Below are 27,738 nucleotides of genomic sequence, written 5' to 3' on the forward strand. Positions count from 1 at the left end.
TTTCATGAGAATGCACATTTTTCTCTAATTTTTAAAAAAGCAGTTAATTTTACTGGGGCACAGGACACAAAACATTACATTCTCTGTGTCCTTTAGGAAAGTTTGCATGGTTTTTTCCCTCTTAATTTGTATGAAGGCATGGATAAGAACACGGGGAAGCCAGCACTTGATGATGGCAGGCACTTGAATGTCATTTTCCTGTACGGTTGAAGGTCCTTCGTGATTCTCCTCACGACTCCATCTCGTCTCCGTCGAACATCGGAGGCTCGAAGCTCACCACCGCCTCGTACGTGAGCCCTGTGGGCAAAGACACCGACTGTTGAAAGCACTAGCAACAAGAGCAAGCGCTACATCACGGAGAGGTCGTTCAATAAAATGTCGTCTCTCTTGAGAAATCGAACGCGCAGGCTTACGTTTCCACTCTTCGATCTCTAGATCGCGGCTCTCGAAGCTCTGGTCGTACGGGTCTGCCTCGGGCTCGTCGTCTGGGTCGTGATACTGGGAGAAGTACGGGTGCGCGAGAGAGTCTGACGCGGTGATCCGTTTATCCGTGTCCAGAACCAGCATCTTCTCCAGCAGGTCCACAGCTGAGACACAAAACACAAGCAGCATTTATAAATCACAGAAGGGTTTATGCGCGAGTACAAAAAAAATACTAGAAATTCTTGTATCATTATTTGTGTCTTAATGGTCACATTTGATTAATTTAATGCATCCTTGCTGAATAAAACTATTAGAGTCTTAAAAAAAAAAAAAAAAATATTCACCCCAAAGTTATAAGTAGTGCATATTAATCAGAATATATTGATTTTATTTTTTATATTTCTAATAGTTACAAATTGGGTGGTCAGTAGAATAAAATAAATGTGATTAATGACTTTTGACTGAAAAGAATGGTAATGACTCTGTAAATATGTTAATTACTCTTAACGTCACACATTAACTTTGACAAATGCATTTCTCGAGTCATGTGGGCCGGTTCTGAAAGATGTCTGGATCTCTCATCCGAATGAGTTTCAGTGGAACGGGGGTTTTCATCATGGGTTGGCCATGGGTTGTATAGAAAGGCAGAATTATTACCTAATGGATTTGCACCAATAAACACATCTGCAAAGCTCCTTTTGGGCATGTGCGGAAGAGAGTTGATGTAGTTCCTTGCCTGTTGATTAAAAAAATAACATTAAAGGATTACACGATTATTAAGGAGTCAAAATAAGGACTAATTGAGGGCAAAGTAAAGCAAACAAAGATGGCTAAGAAAAAAGCATGACAACAATAGAATCCTGCAGGGATGACGGATTTTTGAAGGCCGAAACCCGGGAACATGTTAGCATTTGAACGAGTCCAGTCCCGAAGTCCCGAAGTCAATGAGTTTTTGGTTAAATGCCTGAAATAAGGTCTGTGGTGAACACAAGATCAAGATATTTTCATGTTTTATTCTACAACATAAAACGCATCACTAAAACCCCGCTTGTGAATATTTGAAAGCTAACTTGCCTTGAAAAAAGCGATTGTTAACAAGTGTTTAAATGGGTCTACAAAGTAGAGTAAAAGTTCATCCACTTTTTAAACTATTATAACTTGAACTTTCAGGGAAAATAAAGAGTTGTGGGAAGCTTAGTGATGGTGCCGTTGAAGTCATGTGACTGTGTTGTAGTTCGTTTAGCTTTTTACTTCTACCAATTGAATTCAAGTCGTGTTCATTTGTAAAGATTATCATGGTAAACAAAACATGCAAGAATTATGAACTTTTGTTGGTCACAGAGCTTATTTTCTGCAATGAAAAAAAAAACCTACCCTTTTTTTTGTGAGGGAACCAGGGTGATGCGAACTTACGGGATGGCCTACAAAAATTCATAATCACTACAGCGCTCTATTCATACTTTGCAGTCACGTGACTACCATGGATACCTGGCGGGCAACAAACGGGTATTAGAGTCCTGTAGTTCCAGGTCTTATCAAGTGTGCCGCACAAGCCCTCAAAAGTGAAGCCAAAACGTCTCGATCGCCCCCCAGTGAGCGGTCCTAGTATAGGTCATAAACCCCGCCTCCCCGTGTTATTCAACAGGACGTGAGACCAACTAAACAATTAAATTACACTTCACATATCCTTTTTCCAAAGATAGTTTCTGTCATTTACTGTAGTTTCTATCACGTTGATGTAATTTCAAGTGTTTGTTTTTAAAATAAGTTTGTTTTTAGTTAGTTATTTGATGCTATAAAAACGGTGCTGTGACATCATGATTGACAGCTGTGATTGACAGGTTCTCTGTGCGAAGTAGTCACTGAAGCACCAACGGACTTTTTTTTCATAATGTTGACTATGTGGTTTAGTTGTATTTACCTTATTTTAACGAGGTACTGCAATCAGCAGACATCATTGGAGAGGAACGGAGCAGACAGAGGCCACTTAAGAAAAGTGCAGGGCGTGTGCTTGCGATTGATTCCGCGAGAGTTAAGGCCTCATTATGCTTCTGCGTCAACTCCACGGCGTAGCTACGCCGTCACTCCTACGGCGTCGTGGCCGTTTTATGGTTCTGCGTCAGGTTGCGTTGCATCGCGGTGCATTTCACCGCCAGCACGCAAGGGGGGTATGTGCTTCGCGAATCTCTTTGCTAGTTTGCCGGTTCCGCTTTCGTTTCCATTACCCTTCAAATTGCGCAAATTGAAATTGCGAATTGAAAATACGCACAATGGAACCACGTCCATTTCGCATAAACTCCCGTTTATCGCAAAAAAATATTTTACGCTGGCATGAGGAGGTTTTTCAGGCAATTCGAAAAAGGAATATTTAGCAAAACTGCAATGGAAGGTTTTGCGCATTTACAGTCACCTGACTTAGAAGACGCGGTGTGTTTGGGGTCCATGTCCGCAAATAATAATAATAATTATCATCATTATTATAACATTTATTAGGCTACATATGTAGAAGACGCTTTTATCCAAAAAAGGAACAAAGCAATTCGTCACATCTCATTCAAAATACAGGTTGGACAATTATAATATGGGGCTAAGATTATCAGAAATAAACAAGATTTTGACGCATATCCGCGGAGCGCGCACTGGATGGCAGGGATAGGCGCGCTGGCGCGAACACAAGTTTGCATTTTCCTATCAACAGTGGAAACAACTTAAAATACTCTATCATTTCTGGTCATACAGAAAATAATAATACATTATTCGCAACTACTTTTATTTGCGTAAACTCACAATAACAAGAAAACGTTGTGGTTTTGTAAAATAAAATAAAACAATCAGGCGCGCTTTCATGGTCTCCGTGAACTGAAGCGCGAGAACTGAAACAAAATATAGCCTATGTAGGCTAAAGCTTGAAATGTCCACTTTAAAACGAACAAATTCGAATCGAAAGCTAATACCTTCTGATTATGTAATCCGTATGAAAGGTGCATTTCTCTCTAAAGGTGCATCCGGAGATGGAGATATGTTTTTAGCCGACATTGATTTAGGAAACAATAGTTTATTAATAAACAATTAAAATGCCTCGTTATTTTTTCTGACACATTTATTATAGCCTACAACTCACCTATAAATAATCTTTCTGTAGGCTGTGGTTATGGTCTTCTCATTCAGCACTGCGGGAAAAATATAATTTCCAGGTTCTAATATGGCCTTAGAAAACCAGTAAAATCTAAATTTTGTCCATAATTAATTTGTGAATATTTTAAATGTTTAATAAAGGAGCAAAAAATCATAAACAAATAGGCTATCTTAAAATTCGTCGATATTTTTATTTTTTTTATTTTTTTGCGCAGCATTTGGTGTACAGTTAATATAAAAATGTTGGTGTTTAACTTTGCGTTTTAAAAAACACAACAACCGTTAATTTTTCGTTTTGCAATTACGGTTTAAATAAGGGAAAACGAATGGACACAAAAGTAGGCTACACTGACCGTTTGGAATTAATACGAGACAGAGTTCTTTATTAAATTCATAAAAGAAACAATAATTACAGGAATAGCCTACTGGACTCTAAACCTCAAAGAAATGCCACAATCAAGACCTCGGAGCAGAAATGAGGGAGAACTCCCGTGTCTTTCCCTGCCATCAATGCTTGGATAACACACCACGTCTCCTTCCATTAATAATAATAATGTCTAGTGCGGTGGCTATAGTGACACAAGGTATACATCTTGCTTTTGGAAACATTGGACCCGAAGCCTGTATATGTTCTATAAATGATGCCTCATCCGCATCATTCTTAATTGTTTTGTATTGTTTTTACATTTATATCTGTACTGTGTTGTCTCTGGACCTCTGTGTCTTGAATAAAAGTTGATATAGGCTATAACGTTAAACCTACCAATGTCCGTTACCATGATTTTTGGAATGGCTTATGGCGAGAGGAAAAAAAAGAAGTTTTAGTCGCATAACATCGGTTAATGGAAACGCCGTCATTTCGCAATAGTTTTTTATCGACATATAGAAAAAAATCGCAAAAGTTTTGCGCAAATCTGTAATGGAAACGAGCCTAATGGCGAGCGAAAGAGAGAGAATGTTGTTGCAGCTGGAGCTAATCGACGTTGAACAACAAATGATTTTATTGCAAATGTTTAATCGCAGAAGAATCAAACGTTCCTCAACTTGATATCGTTAAAACAAACAGTGCAGTGGTCACTTTAAAAATGGCGGTATAGCGGGAGGGGGAAACCGGAAAAGCTTCACTCCCGAAATGATGTATCTGACCAATCACAGCCCTTGTGGTCTGCGTCGCCTCGACGCGTAGTTAAATTTTTTTGGAGGTGCACGTCGAGCTACGGCGGAGGGGTCGGAGAGGGGTTCGCGGCGACGCAGAGAGGTCTGCGGGGGTACGCCGTCGATTCGACGCAGAAGCATAAAACAGGCTTTAGGGGGCGGAGCCTTGATTTCGCGGCTTTACTTTCTGCTCACTACTGCGCATGACTGGTCCCAAAAACGCTACTGCACAAACTCAAATTCCATATCGGGACACTGGCGGCTTCAGTTCTCTCCAATGGAAAAGAGCGAAGGGGCGTCGTCCATCTTTTTTTACAGTCTATGGGGCTAATGGGTCTTTTAGTAGCTATCAAGACTGTTAGCGAGCTAGCTGCATAACTATGGACTAGAAATAGGATTAACTCCAAGGTAGCTAAATTGTGTAAAGCAGACAAGGTTTTTTAAGATAATCGAGCAGTAATAATTCCTCCGTAAATAATCTAGCTCTCCTGTTGGGTCATCTCTGGTTCTCATTGAAAACCATAGATATCACAAACCTCAAAACACGAACTTTTGTATAGTAAAACTGGTGACGTCCTGACAAGATCCTTGATTAGTTTACTGAGTTTCGTTGCTGGAGAACGACGTTCTTGCCCGCCAGCCAGTACTTGTGACGTCACGCGCAAAGTATGAATTGAGATTAAGAGTTATCTTAATATACAGTTCCTCAAGAATATTTGCACACTAAAAATACATAAATGTCATTGATGTTTTATGTCTAACGCAATGGCAGTCAGATATTTTTCAAGTGTGTCTAAATATTTTTGGGTGCCATTTTCTGTTGTTCACAATCATGTTTCCGTTGAAATCTCGATCAGGACCTGGTGTTTTCCAGTGGACCTCCGACAACACAGACTAGCGCTACTGCATGTTAAACAAACACGGCGTCTATCGTTTACTACATAGAACATTCGACATTGTATGTTAGAGCTTAAGCAGTCTAAAACTCACTGCATGCCTGGGTTTAAAGCGAGCGGCGGCATTCGCCTTAAAGCTCAGTCCTGTGGGCATTAAATTAAGGTCAAGTATACACGAAAAGCAGGCAGTAGTTGGGAAAGGGGAAGGTTGGGAGTGGTTTGGAAAACTAAAAATGACCCAGGGCAAACAGAAAAGAGTCACATGGGGGAAACTGAGCCACTCATTCCAGAGCGGCCGGGTCTGCAGGATTTCTGCCACTTTCACCGGTTCGGAGAGGGTCCGTGCGCTCACCTCGTGGCTCGGCATCCGGCTTATTAGAGAGGCCGGCGGGGTTCCCGTCAGTCGCATTATCTGCTGAAGCTGGTTTATATCTTGGGGAACCCAGGTCAAGGGGTGTACGGTTAAAACACTCACAAATATGAGTGGACAAACAGGAGAACAATGCAGCTGCTGCTATCTTTGGTTGCTTTACGTTGCGGCTTAATGCTGAGATCATTTAAGAAGGGAAAAACTGGAGATACATTTACTTGAAAAGCAATGACAACTAAAATATATATTTTTAATAAATGTTATTGCATAAAATATTGCATTTATTATAAATGATTTATATGTGTACATCATTATTTGTATAAAAATGCATGTGACTCGTAATCTTTCATGAAATTAGCTTTGACGCACCGATGATACGTTTACTGGTGCGAGGGCGGGGCTATAACCTGTCACTCACATGAGATCCACCAATAGCAAACCACAACCATCCAATCAATTCCCCACGGACAAAATCAAGCCCCGCCTATTTATTCTTATTCCAGAAGCCATTTTACTGGGATATACGTCAGGAGTAGGGGACAAAATACGATCGCAAATGTGCTTAAAACGTTTTCTGCCAACAGGGTCAGAAAAATAAACGTAATTTGAAGGGAAAACAAGTTTATTTTTTGACCCATTGGCAGATGTTTTCTTGTTTTAAAGGCCCACTGAAGAGCCTTAAAACATGCAGCGTTATTTAATGTGTTGACGTAATTTCCACTGAAACAGGAAGACAGAGCGGGACATATTGAGAAGCTCCTCCCCTTTTTAAATATAGCCAATAGCGTTCCGTTTATATCACAGCTCGTCCAGAGCTCGGTAAAGCCACATTTGAAAGCTTATGACAGACACAGTCTAATAGATTCCCCTTTAAGATTTAATATGAAACTGTTCCTAAAGCAAAACAATGAGCACCGGTGCTCTACTCGTCAGTGAGGTTTATAATGCAGACGTTTTTTTTCCTGCTAATCTTCTCCATATTGCTTTAAAATACAGCATTCAGTGTAGAGTTCGAATGGGTCCTAATAGGTCATGATCCGCCCTGTGCTATCGTGTCTCTGGACCGGAGCTGTGGCGGTTCGCGTGACAATGGAAAGCATATTTCCACTGTCTGAGTCATTCCCTATCCCCTATATAGTGCACTATGTGCCATTCACCATGTAGAAAATAGTAAATGTGTGAACAAATGACTGCTTTCAGCCGCAGCTTCAGCGTCTATTTATAATGTAGGGGCTAGGGGGCGGGACTTCAGATTCTAGAGAGCATTTGATTGGACAAAAAAATCTGATGAGAGCTGAAGGGCAGAGTGATGTCATCAAAATCATTGATCCATATTGGCAGAAGTGAGAGACTACGTTTTGAATGCTTATATCTTCTAAATCTGTTTCGGAGCACATTAGCTTAGAGAGCTCTTAAGGCTAACATATTCATACTAAAACCCCCAAAACCTACTAAACTTTAGATAAATTTTTCAGAAAACAATACCTAATATCTTAGGTCATTTTGCTTTTCAAGTAAATGTATCATGATTAAAGAATGTTTAGACATCTGTACTGGAAAACAAGAGAAAAAAACAGAGTAAGATTTTTTTGCAGTGCATGCACCCCATGTTAATCAATCCAGGGTTAAGAAAGACACAGGAAATACAACAGGAAGTACAGGACGCAGGAGAGAAAGCCATTCGTACACACTCGTAATAATAATCATGGGTTGATTTTGCAAATTCATCTGCCAGCTGTCTGACTACCACTGACTATTTTAAGGTGATTGCATAACTAGTACTTCATACCAGTGAAAAAGAAAGGGAAAAAAATGATGCGACATGCATGAAGTGTGATCGGGGTGAGTGAAGAAAGCAGAACACATCGTCATTGCGACACAGAGGGAGTCAAACTCAGGCAGAACAGAAACACTCACAGACTCCGAAGAGACTTTCATCAAGAACTCTGGCCCTGGGGTTCCGACGAGCATCATGATAAGCTTCAACTGATCAATATCTTTAAGAGCAAAATAAAGGAAAATGCAGGGAATGGGGTGACTATGAAAGCAGGGACTGGGGGGGGGGGGGGGGGGGGGTGATAACAAAATAATGTTTTCAACTAAAGAATAAAAACAGCACAGGAAAATGGGATAAAGTTAGAAATAAAACTGAGCCATGATTGGTTCAAAGCCAACATGCATTCTGCAATAATTATGTATGGAGCTTACAAGACTTCTCAGATTCTTCATTGAGCGAGTTAGCATAGCAGAAGTAAGCTAGCACACTTACCTGACTGAACTACAGTGTTGGGGTCACATTACAAGTAATGCGAGTTATGTAATCAGATTACTTTTTTCAAGTAACTAGTAAAGCAATGCATTACTTTTAAATTTACAACAAAATATCGGAGTTACTTTTTCAAACAAGTAACGCAAGTTCAAACCTCTCCTGCCGCCATGTTCAGAGAGAAATCATGAGTAAGCGCAGAGGCGTTGTGTGCGAACATGATGGTTATTGTAGTTCTAGACAAAATGTGAATACATTTACTCATCACACTAGGACAAAAACAGATTCAGCATTTCTCAATTAATAAAAACTGTGAAATGCAAATTCACAATATTACACAAACCTGCAATAATGGGCTATATGCACGCATAACTTCCGCGTTTGACGCAAGGATGCTCGTGCGTTTCCGGTTGGAGAGATTTAAAGCGGAGGAAAACCGAGGAAAACGGGATTATGGCAGAGTCTTCAAAATTTACTGTCCTCTCGTCTTTGAAACGAAACTTTAATACGTTTAGATGTAATTTTATATATAGTTATTTTTATTTAATATAATAAATACAGAAGCATAAACAAAATGAGGAGTGTCTGTTTTGTCTGTTTTTGTGACTAACGTTTCTTTAGTATAGCAATAGAGTATAAAAACCAATATAAATTCTCGGTATAGCATTGGACTCTACGATCGGCGGAAGTAATCCAGCATCCTTTAGACCTTCACCGGAAATACCGCCGTGCATAGAGCCCATTAAATGTTAAATAACCCAAATATACTTCATGTATTTAATATCTCACTTTATTAACCATTGTCTTTGCTGCTGATGATCCAATTCGACCATACAAATAACCAAAAATGACTTTAGTTCAACATAGCATCGGTTTCTTTTTTAATTTTTACTGCTAAAGAAAGTGTGTTGAATTGTGATTCTCCTGCGATCCGGAAAGACAGAAAACATCTGAAAGGTTTGAGCGGCGCCCTCTACCGTACAGACGTGAGTTTGCATTTCCTTCAACCTGAAGCTCGTTCATTTCACTTTTGGTGTGAAAGGGACTTTACATTTGCAAAAAAAACAGAACAAAAAACAGGCAAGCCCAGAAAAAGTAACGCAAAAGTAACAATGCATTATATTCCATAAAAAGTAACCAAGTAATGCAATTAGTTACTTTTTAGGGAGTAATGGAATATTGTAGCGCATCCCTTTTAAAAGTAACGTTCCCCAACACTGCTGAATTACACTTGCATGAAGCAGCACACAACATACGAGTTAATGCAACAGCACGACAGGCTTTATGCTTTGTGATGGGATGCAATAGACCTTGAACGTACAACAAAATCAAAGCAGTCTAAAGCTTCATTAAGGAGATTTGCGGTACATGACAGCCTGCGTTTACATGCACATCCTTTTCTAATTAAGCTCCATATTCTAATTAACAGAGGTGGACGGTAGCAAAGTATTTTTACTTTGTTGCAGTACTAAAGTACATTTTTCAAGTATGTGTACTTTTTGTATTTTTATTTTACTTCACTATATTCCAAAGCACTTTTTTACTCCACATGTTTTTATGAAATAATCGCTCCTCATTATTTTGAACTTAAGTCGTCCTCACCTGCTCAATAGTGAAGTCCGTAAACGAACTGATTCTTTTTAATGAACCTGAATCAGTAGGCAAATCACACTGAACGATTGTCAACAACTCACTGATTCAAATGATTCAGTCAGAGTGAGTCTTCAGTTAACGATTCACTGAATTCACAATTCTGACTCAAAATGAGCCAAGAACGGGAGATCCTCAGAGCCAGTGGCGGAGCCAGGGGGTGGCCAGGGGTGGCCATGGCCACCCTTGGCTTAAGCTTGGCCACCCCTTTGGCCACCCCTCTCACAACTGCTGTTTCTGTCTCGCTCTAATTTTTACAAGAATTTTGTTTTTAAAACACAGAACCGTCGCTTTAAGACCACAAAAAACGTGAGACTTTTCAGACGCGCACTCCAACTTCACCTCAGCGCCAGGCGCAAGTCAAACGAGTGCGGAGATGTACGGGTACCGAATGAGCTTGAGCATTGATCGGAGCATAGTAAATATAGATTCGATGTTTCTCAACTGGTGGGTTGCAGTCAAAGAAACAACAACGTAATTCTCTTTTTTTTCTGATTCTACTTTTATTATGAAAGATCTGTGTGAAAGCTTGTGACACTTCTGTCAGATGCGGAGAAAAGCGCGTTGTCCTGAATCAGTAACTGTGGTAAGATGAGATGTTGTAAGGTCAACAAATGTCAGTAAAACTAACTTTCCTGTCCTGACAGCCGTTGTACTGTACTTGCACATCACGCGCAATGTGGCGTGCTGTAGCAGTAATTCAATTAGCTAACTCATGAAATAATCAAAAAGGCGATCAAATCTGTGTCAAAACTGCATGCATGCATGTATTTGTTATATATGCGTCACATATGTCTCGACTAAAATATTCTGCCATGTGAAATCACAATTTAAGGCACAAACTGACAGGCTATGTGATTTTTTTTAATGTTCAAATAAATGTGAGCACTGTGCATTTGTAAGCTACTAGAAGATAGGCGGTAATTTTGCGTTAATTTGTAAAGGCAAAACTAAAAATTATCATTTTTAAATACATAAAATAACTAATTTTACATTCTGGTATTTATGTGCTGTTTACTTCCGCCTTGTTCACATTCTTGGACATAGAGATTCAAAAGAGATGTTTTCCCCCCTTTTTAATTTAGGTATGATAGAACGGATTAGATTCTTTATTTTGACAACTAATATAGAAAGTTGAAGAGTTAATTGATTATATAAAATTCAATGAAGGTTAAATAATCTTCGAACTACAGTAGTTATCTGCATGTCTCATCCATGAAGGTGCAACAATGTTGGGGGTTTTGAGAACCAGAACCAAGCTAACTGAGCAAGTTGAACTTTAGCTATAGTGTGTGTACTCTTTATTAATATGCCTGGAGGTAGTAGCTAATAATAATAAAAAAAAGATCAAATTCACTCAGTATTCCATGATTCCTTCACTACTATCTCAATTACAATTAAGTACAAATGAACTGTATTCAGTTGTGTAGGAAGGCACTAAAACAGTCCAATACATTATTTAAAATAATTTTTATGTTAAAATAATTAAGATTTATATGCCACCCCAGACTGTTTGCTGGCCCTTGCCTGGCCACCCCTATGAAAAAATCCTGGCTCCGCCACTGCTCAGAGCTAGAGTGAACACGCACTGCGTGGCTGATGGCGTGAACAGTTATCAATGCCGAATTTAAGGATTTATTTTTGTAAATGAACATTATATTTAGCATATTTGACTGTTTGTTAAATAAATCAGCTGTAAAAGGCATTTGCATAAAATGCTTGAGTGTGGACATGTCCACATTTGTGTGTTACCGGGTAGAAAAACTAAACATTTATGTTGCATGTTATTTGTCAACATACACTCACCGGCCACTTTATTAGGTACCCCATGCTAGTAACGGGTTGGACCCCCTTTTGCCTTCAGAACTGCCTCAATTCTTCGTGGCATAGATTCAACAAGGTGCTGGAAGCATTCCTCAGGGAGTTTGGTCCATATTGACATGATGGCATCACACAGTTGCCGCAGATTTGTCGGCTGCACATCCATGATGCGAATCTCCCGTTCCACCACATCCCAAAGATGCTCTATTGGGTTGAGATCTGGTGACTGTGGAGGCCATTTTAGTACAGTGAACTCATTGTCATGTTCAAGAAACCAATTTGAAATGATTAGAGCTTTGTGACATGGTGGAAGTAGCCATCAGAGGATGGGTACATGGTGGCCATAAAGGGATGGACATGGTCAGAAACAATGCTCAGGTAGGCCGTGGCATTTAAACGATGCCCAATTGGCACAAAGGGGCCTAAAGTGTGCCAGGAAAACATCCCCCACACCATTACACCACCACCACCAGCCTGCACAGTGGTAACAAGGCATGATGGTTCCATGTTCTCATTCTGTTTACGCCAAATTCTGACTCTAACATCTGAATGTCTCAACAGAAATCGAGACTCATCAGACCAGGCAACATTTTTCCAGTCTTCAACTGTTCAATTTTGGTGAGCTCTTGCAAATTGTAGCCTCTTTTTCCTATTTGTAGTGGAGATGAGTGGTACCCGGTGGAGTCTTCTGCTGTTGTAGCCCATCCGCCTCAAGGTTGTGCGTGTTGTGGCTTCACAAATGCTTTGCTGCATACCTCGGTTGTAACGAGTGGTTATTTCAGTCACTGTTGCCCTTCTATCAGCTCGAACCAGTCTGGCCATTCTCCTCTGACCTCTGGCATCAACAAGGCATTTCCGCCCACAGAACTGCCGCTCACTGGATGTTTTTTCTTTTTCGGACCATTCTCTGTAAACCCTAGAGATGGTTGTGCGTGAAAATCCCAGTAGATTAGCAGTTTCTGAAATACTCAGACCAGCCCTTCTGGCACCAACAATCATGCCACGTTCAAAGTCACTCAAATCAACTTTCTTCCCCATACTGATGCTCGGTTTGAACTGCAGGAGATTGTCTTGACCATGTCTACATGCCTAAATGCACTGAGTTGCCGCCATGTGATTGGCTGCTTAGAAATTAAGTGTTAACGAGCAGTTGGACAGGTGTACCTAATAAAGTGGCCGGTGAGTGTATATTTACACACATTTTGTTATTTTCATGCCTCGATTATCAGTAATTATCAGCAGTAGGCTAGTGTATGGCAAGTTTTGGTAATAAAATAAAATGTTCTGTCTGTTCTTCCATCTGAGAGGCCGTTCATACTATCATGTTCATATGCCGTTCATACAACATGTTTCTGCATTTCCCCGAGCTGCTTTCATTTGTTTATCTATGCAAACTTTCACTAGCGCTTCACACGGCACACTAAAAACAAGCTAGTTCAACTTCATAAATACACGTTCTGTGTGAATGGCCCCAGTACGTGTTTTAATTTGAGTAATTCTAAGAAACAACAACATATTATTAGCCCTATTATTATTTAGTCATTTATAATATATTAAATTATTTATCATTCAAATCTTTAATAACAAACAAGAGCTTGGTGGTTTTCAAGATGTCATTAAGTTTTTTAAATGTTTTTGATAGATGTCTCTTCTGCTCAGCAAGGCTGCATTTATTTGATCAAAAATACAGTTAAAATATTACCCTGCTTTCTATTTGAATACATTTTAAAAGGTCATGTATTCCTGTGATCAAAGCTGAATTTTCAGCATCATTACTCCAGTCTTCAGTGTCACATGATCCTTCAGAAATTAGTGCAATATGTTGATTTGATGCTCAACAAACATTTCTGATTATTATCAAATGTTGAAAAAACAAAGTGATACATTTTTTCATTTTTTATTTAAAATATATGTATTTGTAACTTTATAAATTTCTTTACTGTTACTTTTGATCAATTTAATGCATCATTGCTGAATAAAAGTGTTAATTAAAAAAAAAATATATATATATATATATATTGTTCTGACTCCAAACATTTGAGTGGAAGTAGTATAAGCAAAGGTTATTTATATTTCTAACTGCCTGTATCTACCGCAATACCACTCAGAATTTTTTTTTTTTTTTTTGAGATATAAGACATATATAAGTGATATATAACAGTCGGTTATGGTGGAGTTTTCAAATAAAGTTTACATGACCCAAAATTCTGATTAATACAGGCATTTCCCAATTCAGATTCCCAATTCTAGAAACCAGTATATTGCCTTATTTTTGTTATGGTTAATGGGTTTAAATCTGAACGTTCTTACGTTATCAAAACGTGGTCGCTTATATTGGAATATGACCAAATTCTGATTAATATAAGAATATTCTTATGCATGTAAACGCAGTACTGAAACCGTGCAAATATGTTTAACAACTGAACGTGACAAACATGTGTGAGCTACAGTACACTGTTCCAGATCCACACTGACTTCTACTCAAATCTGGCACAGGATGATGTTACTGAACAGCACAAACACTCATCAAAGGTAAGTGAACAGTTGAGGAAGAAAGAGAGGTATCTTTGTTCGAAGACTAAAAAGTGCAAGCAAGATGATGACCGATCGGGGCGGTTCAGTTAGAAACAAGCACAAATGCAGCAAGTCAACATGCAGCTCATACACGCAAGCTTTAGTGCATCAGACCATGTGTGTGTGTTCTGTGCTTTAAAATCTGTTTTTGTGGACCTCTGTGACCTGAGAAATTTTGTGAGAATGCAGCCATTTCTAACCATTAAAGAAAATGGGGCTTTATTTTTTGGCATCTCCATGTGGTTCTGTTCAGTATCCCAACATGACACGTCTAAAACAAACTACTCTAAAAACTGTACACTGAATTCTGAAAAGTTCTGTAATATTTTTTCGTGTGTGCATTCATGTATGAATTATATGGACTCCTTATATCATTTGGTTATTAAGCGTACTTTTGGAGTCTCCAAGTGTCTTTTTTTTTTGGAAAGAAACCTAAATTTAACTTTGAAAAAAGCTTGCAGAAAATAGCTTTGTGAGAATCGTCCTTCGATCTGATTCTTGGATTAGCAAACGATGACAAAATGAACACGTTAATCAAGACAAATGTTAACATTAATACATCAACCATACATTAATGGATTAATCACGATAAAAAACTGTTAATCTATTGACAGCCCTATTATATACATTTATTTATTTAAATGAATTAGTACCGATTGGAATGTCACGGGGTGAGTAAATGACTAATAACTGTATTCCTGCCCAGTAATATATCAGTTGTAGGAACACACTGTAGATTTGTGAGTCACCTGACACTCAAACACACACAAATTGAGTGTTAACTAATATTAATTAATGCGGTTTTACACATCTAAACCGAGTTATATTATTATGCACACAGAAAGCAGATTTATCTGGCAACCAAATAACTACTTCTTTATCCTAATCTAATCTTTCGCAGACTTCTTTGAAATGCAAATCACACTTCCTTTCTTGAAAGGCCAAGACTCCATTTAATGCGGGAGTGTGTGTGAGAGTGTGTTTGATTCGACGACCTCGTGAAGTAGAACAGAAGCAGCAACGCATTAAGATTCCCCACGCTGTGCTAGAATCTTTGTCCTTTAAGACTGAGCAAAGTTCATGTTTTTGTCAACAGGACCGTCAGCCAGTGTGAGTCACTGGGAGAGAGCAGGCCCGACACTGGCTGATTCATTTCCCTCAGGATCACCGCCTCGCTCTATGAATTAGGACCGGCTGACACGCTTAGCTGCCTTTTTTTCACACTTACAGATAGGGAGGGAGGGGGGGCTAAAAGAATGCCACATCGCTAAAGGGGTATTTCCAGGAAGAGAGGTTTTGTGCAGGGCATGAATGATGGGGAAAGGATACGATCAGTGCCGGGAAACAGCGTCCGTCCTGTGAGGAGCTCAGCCATTATGCAGCCCACCGACCAGATGTCCACTACAACACAAAACAAAAACCCTGTTCTCATTGGTGGAAACAAAATACATTCTGTTAAAGACAATACAATACTAACTTTCTTAATAAACGTTAGGGGTGTAACGATATTCGAACCGAAAAACCACGATACGTATCGCGATACTCTCATGGCGTACCAAACTTATGTCTTATGTGTACACAACGAATTTCGATAATAAGCAAGATGTAGTCTTTTAAATAATGTCTATTTGATCACGAAATTCAAACAATAAATGCTCTTATATGTGGCGTGACAGATCACTATACTAGCTACTCATTTAAAGCAGCAGCGCGAGTAAACGCGATCATCTTTTCCTCAGTTACAGAATAAACATCCGAAGGTATGTTGAAAGATACAGTATACTTACTGAAAGGCATCATAACTCGTGTAATCACTCAATCAGTGTTTCAACAGTGGAAATACGTCAATAAAACGCTTAGTTTTTCCACATAGCTTTATATTTACCTCAGGCAAGTCATTCAGTGTCCACAGCTTGCTGGTTCGCTAACTCTTTCACTAAATAAATGCACTATATTAGCCTATATATTCGATTTTAATTAACCTGTTAATGATATCTTGATTATTTAATGTATGTTTAAAATATCTGTCATGAAAATAACAGCAACTGTGTAAATTATTATATTTCAATAACAAATTAGAGTAAAAACATGTGTTTTAGGCTTAAGTTTTTCTATCTACTATATTTATATTTGACTATTTCAATTACTAAAAAACTTTTTAAATTTTAATACTTTTAGTTTACAATAGCAACACACTGGATGTGAGAAGTTCATTATTTCGCTTGTATTTCTATACGGTTACCACAAATGTTATTTTAGGAAATATTTTAGGTTTTCATCCCAAACAAAACCCATTAACCCAAATGTAAACTTTAAACTTGTCAGAAAGAAGGAAACCAGGTGATATGCAACTGTAATACGATCAACAAACGTGGAAATACTTCACAAATGTAATAAATCTGTGTTTTTAACCAATAAGAATTGAATCAAACAAAAATTTTAACTACAACAAAAACTATGGGATAAAATATAAGCATTTTTGCTAATTAAGGCCATGTGGGAGGGGAAAAATGATATTAACCATAACCAATAACATTACCCACTTATGATATCAAATCCCATCCCATCACAATTTCTGAACTGAATATTCTGTTTCAGCCAGAAATAATACACAACATGAAAGTTAAATGACTTGTGAATGTCGTTTCATGTTGTCTTCAGTTACAAAATGTAATGAATTACACAAACACAAAAACTATCAATACACAAGAGAGGATTCTGGGTAATCCTGACCTGTCATGTTGTAGTGCATCCAGTTGAGCATGATCTCCGGTGCACGGTACCATCGGGTGGCAACGTATCCCGTCATCTCATCGTCAGTCAGCCGGGCCAGACCAAAGTCCAAAATCTGGGCACGGATTTCAGAAGAAGCATTAGTCATAATTATCATATTACCCTGTGTGCCTGACTATAAACCCACTGTTGGTCAACAGAGGATAATAATAACAGATGTGACAGTGGAAAAAGCATCAGATGATGATGATGATGAAGATCTTGGCAAACAGAGCACGCTCTCACCTTCAGTTCACAGTCTTCATTTACAGCCAAGTTACCGGGTTTAAGATCCTGCGCGATAGAAAAAGGTGAGCAAATAGATGGAATAAGTGAGAATCACTTTGAATTTGCATTACGCTTTCATGCACTAATAAACATCATCCTGGGAGCTAAAATCAGGCCACCACAGAAAAAAACCTTTCATTATAAACCATAAAGGTGTTTACACAAGCAGTGGTGCAGATGAAGCCCTAAAACCAAATCTGTGTACCTCAGCAAACCTGCAATAAAACTACCGCTCCGTACTAATGAGAAAAAACTCATATCCGTACGGACAGAAATACGTCTGGATCAAATCAGTTTCAAATTCTCACTGCCTTTGCTTCCTTAATACACATCTAGTGATGCGTAGAAACGGAATAAATTAATTTCTCAATTGTATTTATAAAGTAGGAGCTCTGTAGTTTTTCAGATATTTTATTTAATGTGAAAGATCTTATAAAATAAATAATCTGTGTGTGTGTATTTATAATGCATTTAACGCACCTCCCCCGCCCCAGACCTATGTGGGTCATCTTACATTTCATAAAGTTGATGGTGACGAACATGAAGCAGAGCAACAACTCACTTCATGATGGAGCCTATAGAATAGAGTTAGAATAGCCATAAACTTCAAGATATCAGGGCAAAAATGCCCTTGTACGAGTTTTTGTCTAATATTTACTATATCATGATGCAAAAGTCTAAAAGTTTATATGAAATCTAGAAGTTTATGTGCTTAAATTTTCTCATTTAACCAATGACTTTAAATGATCTTTTGGGGGTAATTTTTCTCAGCCAAATTTGATTTGCGATTAATTCATCTCCACGTCGTGTAATTCATTCAATTAAAAATGTAATCGCTTGACAGCGCTAATATATATACACACACACAAGGTTTAGGGTCAGTAAGATACTTTAAAGTTTACAGTCTCTTCTGCTCACCAAGGCTGCATTCATATTTGATCAAAAACACAGTAAAAACAGTAATATTGTGAAATATTATTACAAGAATTTGTAAACAAAAACAGTTTTCTAACTGAATATATTTTAAAAAGTCCTTTATCAATTCAAAGCTGCATTTCCAGCATCATTACTCCAGTCTTCAGTGTCACATGATCCTTCAGAAATCACTCTAATATGCTTATTGGCTGCTCAAGAAATATTTACTATTATTATCAATGTTGAAAACTTGAAAATATCAGGATCCTATGATGAATAAAAAGTTAACAGAAAGAACATAAATGTGTAGCATTATGAATGTCTTTACTGTATAAAAGTTCATTTCTTTCACAAACTTGTATATATATATTATGTTCTATATACACACACACACATGAATAATGAAATGTAGTGTACAGAAAGTGTGGTGTACTCACTCTGTGGATGATGTCTGCTGAGTGAATGTACTGTGTGGAGAAAAGACAGATCAACTCACTTTAAGCAAATACACAGATCAATCAGAAGCCGTTGTTAACACATTATACAAGACCAGGTATTATAAACCTTAAACAGTTATCTTTTATCTAAAATAACTTTAGAGAGAATAAATTAGAGTAATTGTCCAGTAGGATATTCAACAGAAGAGTTAAAGGAAAACTATAGCCACAATGTACTGGAAGTAGAGACGGATATTCTCTTCTGTGTTATGACATGCATCTGAGTGAAAGGAATTATTGAAAAAGTGAAGGAAAAATGTATCGGCTGGACGCGGATCTGGATGTGAGTTTGCAGTCGATTGGAAGAAAGGAGAGGGATTTAGATTTGAGAAGTCCAGCAAACGTCACCAGAGGGAAGTCGTTTCAATAAAAGATTAAGTCGTGACATTTTGACTAAGAAACAAGGTCAAAAGAAATAAAAAAAAGAAACGCGTTCATAAATTCATTGTTCACGACAAGATCAATAAGCTGCATTTAAAAAATAGATGGAGTGAATATCCATCTCCTGCTAGCTTTAATATTGATGAACTCTATTTGTGGTGTTAGTACTTTCTGTTGATTGACCACAGAGAATAAATGACAATATATCTCAGTTTGTACAAAGTAAAACTGACCAGCTTTCAGCTTTTGCAAGTGCATTACTGTAAACACATTACATGTTCTTATAGATAAACTGAGGGATTATTAGTCAAAATCATATGATGAGCAAAATCTGAGAGTGATTTATACAGTACGGGTACTTTTGCTGAAAACTGAACCCCTGAATGTAATCAAGTAATAATGATAATAATAATGTCTACTTTTTAATAATCTAGCGCCTTTTATTTAAATGTATGTAATTTAGCGCCTATACTTGATTCATTAAAAAAAAACACAATTAAGTCTGGCACCAGTACAAAAAAGTTTCAAACTATTTAACACTAATCAAAGTAAAAATACAGTTAAAAGCAAGATTTAGAAGAGTAATAGATTATAAGACTGGATATATAGACAAATGTGCTTGCAACTCATGTGAACTGTACATGTGAATACTGAATATATAAGAATATTATGTGTGAAGTTGCAATGTTTGTTAACTGTAAACAACAAATCAAAACATCAGTCCCATTATAGTCAGTAAAGCGGTTTACACTTTAAGTGTCTGATTTTTTTATTTATTATTATGCCATGGATATATACCGATACAGCAGAGTACTGTCAGTCCTACTCAACGGTTTGCCACAGATGTTGTCAATAACCCAGAATATTCCTTTAAGCTCACATTACATTGAGCAATTACAGCAAAATAACAGTGCAAACAGTGGGCAGGGCCTAACCTTCAATCCTCGGAGGATCTGATAAATGAGGAACTGGACGTGATCGTCTGTCAGCTTCTGGCACTTGACGATATTGTTGAGGTCTGCTCCCATCAGGTGAGTCACCAGATACCTGTTAAACACAGTCATCATGACACAGCAACTCCACAGATCGTGACACTGAAGAGTGAAGTCGAAGGAGGAGTACGAACCAGGGCTGCACAATAACAGTTTTCCTTTGATACAAATTGCAAAATGAATAGACAGGAATTTTCACAAGATGGCGATTTTTGGGCTGTAGTGCATCTGAATAAAAAATGTAAATGTATAAAAAAGCAGAAATATTATTTTTACTCTGAAGACTTGTGTACATACTTGGGTGTGCTTTTTTTTCAAGAATCAACTCAAACCTTTTTCAGTAACTATTCAGTAAAAAAATAGTTTCCAATTGAGTTGAGATTTCATAGGCCACATTCCTACTGTTTTTGACTAATTCAGTTGATAATTGCAGTGAGCCATAATATATCATGATCAATTTTACTTTGATAAATCATGCATCATATATCAACGCTGTTTACGTTGTAAACACAGTGCAGCGCTTCCGGGTTCTACGGCAGAACGCCGCCTCATTATTGGCCAACACTGTTCACGTGAGTGTTTACAACATAAACAGAGCATGGAGACTCGCGTGGAAAAGAAGAAATAGTTCAATAAAGTCGTTTTCTTTTTTTGCTCACAAAAAAAAAAACCTCATCGCTTCACAATCAGGGTTTGAAATGAACTTTTTCACTCACCGGCCAATTTGGCTACATAATTTTTAAGTTACTGCTTGGTTTTTTTCCTCCTTTTACATATATATATATTCATTCAATTGAAAATTGCTTTATTGGCATGACTGTAAATAATACAATATTGCCAAAGCTTGGAATACATAGAATAATAATAAAAAAATAATAGAAGAAAAAAAAATGTATATAACAGAATTTGGATTTCATACATACATTTCTTATTCAAACAAAATCCTGTCATTCAGCCGTCTCCTCCCTTCCTCTTTCATCCTCGTCCTTTCCACCAAAAATGTGTTTTAGGTGGACAGATCAATACAAAGTACATCAAAAAATGTAGGATGTTGTAAAATAATGTCTTTTCGGTTAACCGAAAGCTTTTCTTCGCCAATTCAAATGCCAATTCTTCGCTATTGCTTCAATGCAAATGAACAAGCGTGCCGTTATTTGTTGCGTAGTGACGTTTGTTCGAGTAAGCCAGATATGAGCAGATCATACGCTGCATTTAATATATCATGATGACTCACAAGTTGAGTATTTGCGCTAAATCTGCGCAGATTTGGTTTACACGAACTTCCCCAGGAAAGTGAGTAAATATAATAAGTAACACGCCAAATTGTCGAGTGATTTGACAGCGTTACCCGCCACAGTCTATTTTTACCCGCATTTGGCGGGTGTTAATTTCAAACCCTGTTCACAACATTAAGGCTGATCTACTGTAGTCGCATGGACTATTTTAATGCGGTCTTTACTACCTTTCTGGCCCTTGTTGTAGTCTATGGAGGGACAGAAAGCTCTCGGGTTTCATCAAAAATATCTTCACTTGTGTTCCGAAGATGAACGAAGGTCTTACGGGTTTGGAACGACATGAGGACTAGTAATTAATGACAGAATTTGAATTTTTGGGGTAACTATCACTTTAACCTGGAACACATACAGTACAGTACAACCAATCCGCTTGTGTAATGTGTCTGGGTCGCCTGCCGAACGCTGGAAGGAATCCAAGAGCCACTCATTTGACCCGGCCATGAGCCCTATCATCAACCTTCCGCATGCATGAGCGCTTTGCTAATCTGCACTCTCGTGAGCACAACCTGACCGTAGTGAAAACGTCTTCCGAGCACTTCTGCAGAGTCGTTTGCATAGCAGATACTCAAGTATATGGAGATACATGCGGTTCAGAAATATCTCTTGCCCCCGAGCTCTGCTCTCACACTCGTTCTCCAAGAGATTTTCGGGGTCGAGGTATTTATAGGAGTATTATAGTATTCTTAGCTCTTGTTTCCATGCATCTTGTGCAAGCGCTCGATGCAGATAAAGAGCACAGCGAGACCCTTCCTCCAGTGTTTGCTCCTGTTCCCACTCTCTTCGCAACCAAACACAACTCACACTGGTGCTCTTGTTCCAGGGAAACTCGCGGTGCGCTTTTTCCTCTCTCCCAGCAGTCGTGACCTCAGACGGCTCTAATCAGACAAAAATGAACTATCCTGAGACAGAGCTCAACAGTTGGACACGGACAGTCCTTAAAGAACCCCTGAGATTAAAATGGGACCTTTATGATGATTAGCTTCGATGCATTATGTTCTAGTGGCTTTTTTTGCATCAATGACCCAGATTTTACACTGGACATGCAATGTTTTCTATACAAGCCAAGCCACGGGTGTCACACATCCAGGATCGTCTTGTTCCAGGTTTCACACTGTTCGTCCCTGACTGTGTGGTTAGTAATCAAGGGTAGCCAGGTTTCAAGATTTCACTTTGCTTTTGTAAACCGTTGAAACACAGAAGAGGCTTTTACACAGTGTTTACTGCTGCTCAGACGTGGCACAAACGCATTTACACAGAATATAAAACTGGCACTGACTTTTATGCTGCATTATGTCTTTACAAAACTTTGTGCAAGCACAGAGGAGCCTTAAAGGAACAGTTCACCCAAAAATGGAAATTATCCCATAATTCACTCGCCCTCAAGCCATTCCAAGTGTATTCAACTTTCTTCTTTCGGTCGAACACAATCGGAGTTATATAAAATATTATCCTGGCTCTTCCCAGCTTTTGTAATGGCATTGAACAGAGCTCGAGTTTTTAAAGCGCATTCATCCATCATAAAAGTAACCCATACGACTCCAGAGGGTTAATAAAGAAGGGTTAATAATCTCCAGAGGGTTAATAAAGCTTCTGCGCTAGGTTTTTTAAAGAAAAATATCCATATTTAAAACTTTATAAACTATAATCACTGGCTTGCGGCAGACGGGTGACTCATTGATGGTTAATGTTCTTATCAGTGTCTTATTAATAACCTCGTATTATGAGGTTTATAACAATAATTGGGCAAATAGAAGCGTGCAACTTTGCAATTACTTTAAATTTCAGTCACACATTTCATAATAATGGAATTTAACAATAATATATAGAAACGCAGTAGTGACTGAGTTATGTAGAGTTTTGCATGAAAATATAAATAAAACAAACATGTATCGGGAACAGTGTTTCGGTATAATGGCAAAATATTTTTTACAAGTCAGCCCACCATAAAATGATGCATGACACTAAAGAATTTAGGACAGAAATGTGTTGATACACAAGATTCTAATATTCACAACACAAATAACATTAACATACATGAAATGATCATATAATGGTTGAGCTCCAGAAAATATCAGCATGAGTGAAAAGTGAACTGAAGTCAATCAAATGAAAAGCATGTAAAAAATGTACTGTAATATTTACAATAATAATATTAATCATTATATTCTACCCCAATATTATACATACTTGCAAAGGTATACGCACAGTGACGCACAATAATTATTAGTAGGACGATTAATTGGCCCAAATTTCATAATTACGACATCTCATATGCCTAGGCAATCAGTTTTTATCTATGATTCCCTGCATGAGCGATTATTCTATTGTTTGTGTTATGATTATTTTGAGAGGCAGCGATATGAGGCAATAACAGTTTGCAGGTTATTGCCTCTGTGCCACGAGGAAATTATGCTGAGCACATGAAGCCTGTTGCCATGGTAACTACGGATATTCCCAGCCACGACGTTGTTTCCCTCTCCCGGAGCAGAACTCGACGGGAAGTAAACGCTGCTGCGTTCTGATTATCACTCTGACGACTGGATGCAAGGAGCTTGAACGCTTCCGGACTGAACACACGCCGCATCATCAGGGCTACATCTAATGAAGCTTTTATTGAGCAATGCAGGGTTGTGAAGGAGACACATCCAATAATTAGATGGGAGCGCACACGACTACGCCCGAGGAATTACTGAAGTGTGCCGTTATCCTTTTTCTCTCCACAGAATCCACAGACCTGCAACCCATAATGCCACACAGAATACAGTCCTTCCAGAAAAACAAGTTTTTTTGTAATTGTTGCGGGCAAAAATCCTTGATTATGTGGCCCGTTTTCTTAAAAAATGCGATGGAATATGCGGGATATTTACGCAATTTTATGCGATGAAACTGCGGGAACTTGCAAAAATTGCGGGAACTTGCAAAAACTGCGGTTTGATGAAAAAGAGAGAAAAAAAGTGATTCCCCAAACACCCTGTTCTCACTAGGTTCCTACCTTACTGTAAAGAGTCCTTTCTTATTACTTCCTATGATAAGCAAGCATATACATCACAGAAAGTGCTGGAATATTTCAGTTCTCATCTTGTTTTATTTCAGACCTTAATAAACACATCAAACTTACAAAACGTTGATGAGTCAAACAAGTCCTGTAGCTTTAAAGGTGCCATGTGGAATGTCTGCCAAAAAATAAATTCATACTCCACATATTCCATACCAAATGGGGGCAGTATACCTCCAGAAAGTTGGCCTACTCTAGTCTGTTTTTTAGTTTCGGGTTGTTAATCTTCTAAAACCGTCAAATCGTCCGCTTTGTCCCGCCAAAGCCTATTTTGATCGGTGAGTGATGTAGAATATAATGACTGCTGCGCTTGACAGGGCTTATAACGAGCAGAGAGAGAGAGCGCCCCGGCCGCGCGCGCGCACTCTCACGTCTTCAAACAACACGAGCGCAGTCCTCCTGCTCTCTCTCTCCCTCGCGCATACTAATCAAATCAATTGACACGATAGTAAGACCGCAGTTCATTTGGAGATTTTTAGAGATTAGAGACTCAATGAACAACATCTCAACACTAAATTATAAAGGCCGGTCTCATTTAGACGCGATTGACATCAGGTTCAAGTACGCCCACAAGCCGTGCGAGTTATTCGTGTACTGCAGTTGGGCTGGTGGTTATGTATGTTGCCCGCATACCGCCTCCCATGGCCGAAACTGGTATTACGACACCAGTCGGGCCGGCGCTAGTAATTTAGCATGCTAATTTAGGTTTATATCTCGGCAGCACTATAACTTGTTAATTTTTTAATGACATCATTGCACTTATTTCTTCTCATTCTTTTGATGCGTGTAGCTTATTTTTTGGATAATTTTACCTCAATTTTTACATAGGGCACCTTTAAGGCCTGTTCACACCGCGCGCGATATTCGCCGACGTTTAACGCCTCGTGACTAAACAAAGGGCGCCAATGTGAGTGTGCACACCGACACGAAAAATGCCACGCGTAAAAGCGTCATCTTTTTAAAAAACGCCTCGGGTTCGCGCCGCATCAAAAACTATCCGACCAATGAGATTGGTGCTTTTGCTCACGTGTCTGGAGCTTCTGAAGTTACAGTAAAACACAACTTGGGGGCGCTCAAACACAAAACGGTCTTGCCGAGCACACATACGTAACGGCGAAGAAGAGATTAGGGCTGGTCCGAATACCATTTTTTGAGCTTCGAAGCTTCGGTAGTAATGAACATCGAATATTCGAAGCTTCGGAATCTCTATATATCTGTCTGGATTTGCATTTTGATTATTTCGAGAACCGTTCATCCAAACGACTTCACAGGGAGTGCAGTGTCGTATTTGGTGCAATATAGATAAACAGGCGAGACACGACACGTTCAGAATTAATCAACTTTTAATAAACTACAGAACAGTGCAAGCGGGAAGCGCGCGCGCCTCATGCGAACAGAGCTTAGACGCTCCGAGAACGACACTGCACTAGTGATATAAAACACACACAGGTCTGTTAACTTAAGCAATATTTTTATTAAGTCTTCTAATATTTTTCTCACTAACAAATTACTGAAAAAGTAGGGTAGATTTAATATAATCTTATATGCTCCGAGAATGGACACTGCATATAAAACACACACACACATGAGGTCTTTTAACTTAAGCAATATTTTTAATAAGGTATAGTCTTATAATATTCTCACTGACAAAGTCGGGTAGATTTAAATAAATAAAAACGAAATTTAAATAAAGACAAACGAAAAATAAATGAACGAACCGTAATAGCCTAAATAAAGAACACGGTAGCAATAACAATTTCAAGAACAACATCACAAATTTCTATTAATATTTTGCAGTAGATTAATTTAGATTGATAATAACGGGTAAAAGGGATAATACATTTTGTTTCTATTATTCTATTTTCCACAATGTCAAAGCAACGCAGCTTAACCCAAAACACAAGCTCAGGCACTTCTGCCCATTCAAACTCCGCTGTTCTGCGCTCTAGTCAGAGAATACTCCCGTTGCAGGAACACTTTTAGTAGTCCAAGAAGAAGCAAATATATTTATTAAGTAGCTATAACGAAGTTATATGTTAAGTATTATATTTCACCAGATTTTATAGTGTTAACTGTAAAACATATTCAAGCGCGAATGAGAACCGTTTCGAGGGGGTTGCCAGGTGTGCAAAAAACACACACAAAAAACGAATATTCGAATGTCACATTTTCAAATCGAATACCAACCCACCGAACGAATATTCGAATATTTGGGTCCAGCCCTAGAGGAGATACGCCAAGTAGCGTCTACACTGCCGGGAGGAAATGAGACGAGGAAGATGCGAGGCAAGATGAATGTAGAGCTGCTGGTCTCGTTGCTGTCGGAACATAAAGAACTATATGACAAACCCGACAGCGACTACAAAAATCTTGATAAAAGAGAATGTTATGGAGTGATATTGCAGAGCAAATGGGCGCCATCTAATGTCAGGGAATGAATTTGCATGTTCACTCGGCTCATCGTCAGCCAAAATCGCTTGGGTGTGAACACAAAAAACGCTTTGAAAAACGCTGACGAATAACACGCGCCGATATTCGTCCCGGTGTGTACGAGCCTTTACAAAAGGAATATGCTACAACTTCTGTAAAAATGAATAAATAAAATATAAAAAAATGAAGTGTGCTCCTGTTTTACAGCTTTTCGATGATGTTCACGTCGCGTAATTACGTCACTTCATAACGTTCCCATGGCAACAGGGGGAAACGGCGGCTCTCGTGTGAAGCAAACGCAACATTTTTCAACTTTCTAAGATATATGTGACTTTTTTGCAACGAAAATGCGAGGGTTATGAAATCATGTAAGCCTTGCATATTTTGCACGGAAATCGGCAATTTATGCGGCGAAAGTGCGGCGTATTTGAAAAAATGCGGCCCTCGCATAAATATGCGGATTATGCACCTCCGTTTTTCTGGAGGGACTGAGAACATGCCCTATCAACTTTTCACAACAACATGGAACAAGTCGATAAACTGAGCGTTCGGTAAACTGAGCGTAGAAGTTGACAACTATATCGTGAAGAGCCTGCTATAAACATGTTTCATGAACATAAAACATTTTTTGCATGTTTCAGAAGTGGTGTGATGGCAAGTGCAAGGTGGCCCGAAATGTGCCTGATAGGATGAAAAAGGTTCACATCATTAACCGTCTAGAAAAAATGAACCAAATACTCACACGTCATTGAATTCTTCGAGACTGGTAGCGGGCGAGAACACATCTAGAAGACCAATTACCTGCAACAAGGACAAGAGTCAG

The 27,738-nt window shown here is 38.6% G+C and overlaps 1 protein-coding gene across 2 annotated transcripts in view; it reads right to left on the reverse strand.

Moving 5' to 3' along the window:
* Positions 1-220: 220 nt before the first annotated feature.
* The window catches only part of mapk14b (mitogen-activated protein kinase 14b), a 44,319-nt gene continuing 16,801 nt past the window's right edge, over positions 221-27,738 (reverse strand). Inside the window, exons 3-12 of one of the 2 annotated variants that reach the window (XM_056236694.1) lie at positions 27,658-27,716; positions 20,079-20,190; positions 18,703-18,732; positions 17,309-17,356; positions 17,024-17,138; positions 15,620-15,691; positions 5,962-6,041; positions 1,081-1,159; positions 414-587; positions 221-297 (exon numbers count right to left, since the gene is read on the reverse strand). In XM_056236694.1, coding sequence (XP_056092669.1) covers positions 230-297; positions 414-587; positions 1,081-1,159; positions 5,962-6,041; positions 15,620-15,691; positions 17,024-17,138; positions 17,309-17,356; positions 18,703-18,732; positions 20,079-20,190; positions 27,658-27,716 — 837 coding nt within the window. In that variant the 3' untranslated portion in view covers positions 221-229. Of the gene's footprint in view, positions 298-413; positions 588-1,080; positions 1,160-5,961; positions 6,042-7,896; positions 7,977-15,619; positions 15,692-17,023; positions 17,139-17,308; positions 17,357-18,702; positions 18,733-20,078; positions 20,191-27,657; positions 27,717-27,738 lie in introns of both variants that reach the window. The other variant, XM_056236693.1, reaches the window with a different exon arrangement.

Source organism: Rhinichthys klamathensis, unplaced genomic scaffold, assembly GCF_029890125.1.
Source record: "Rhinichthys klamathensis goyatoka isolate OS25496 unplaced genomic scaffold, OSU_Roscu_1.1 h1tg000461l_1, whole genome shotgun sequence".
In the NCBI taxonomy this organism is placed as follows: domain Eukaryota; kingdom Metazoa; phylum Chordata; class Actinopteri; order Cypriniformes; family Leuciscidae; genus Rhinichthys; species Rhinichthys klamathensis.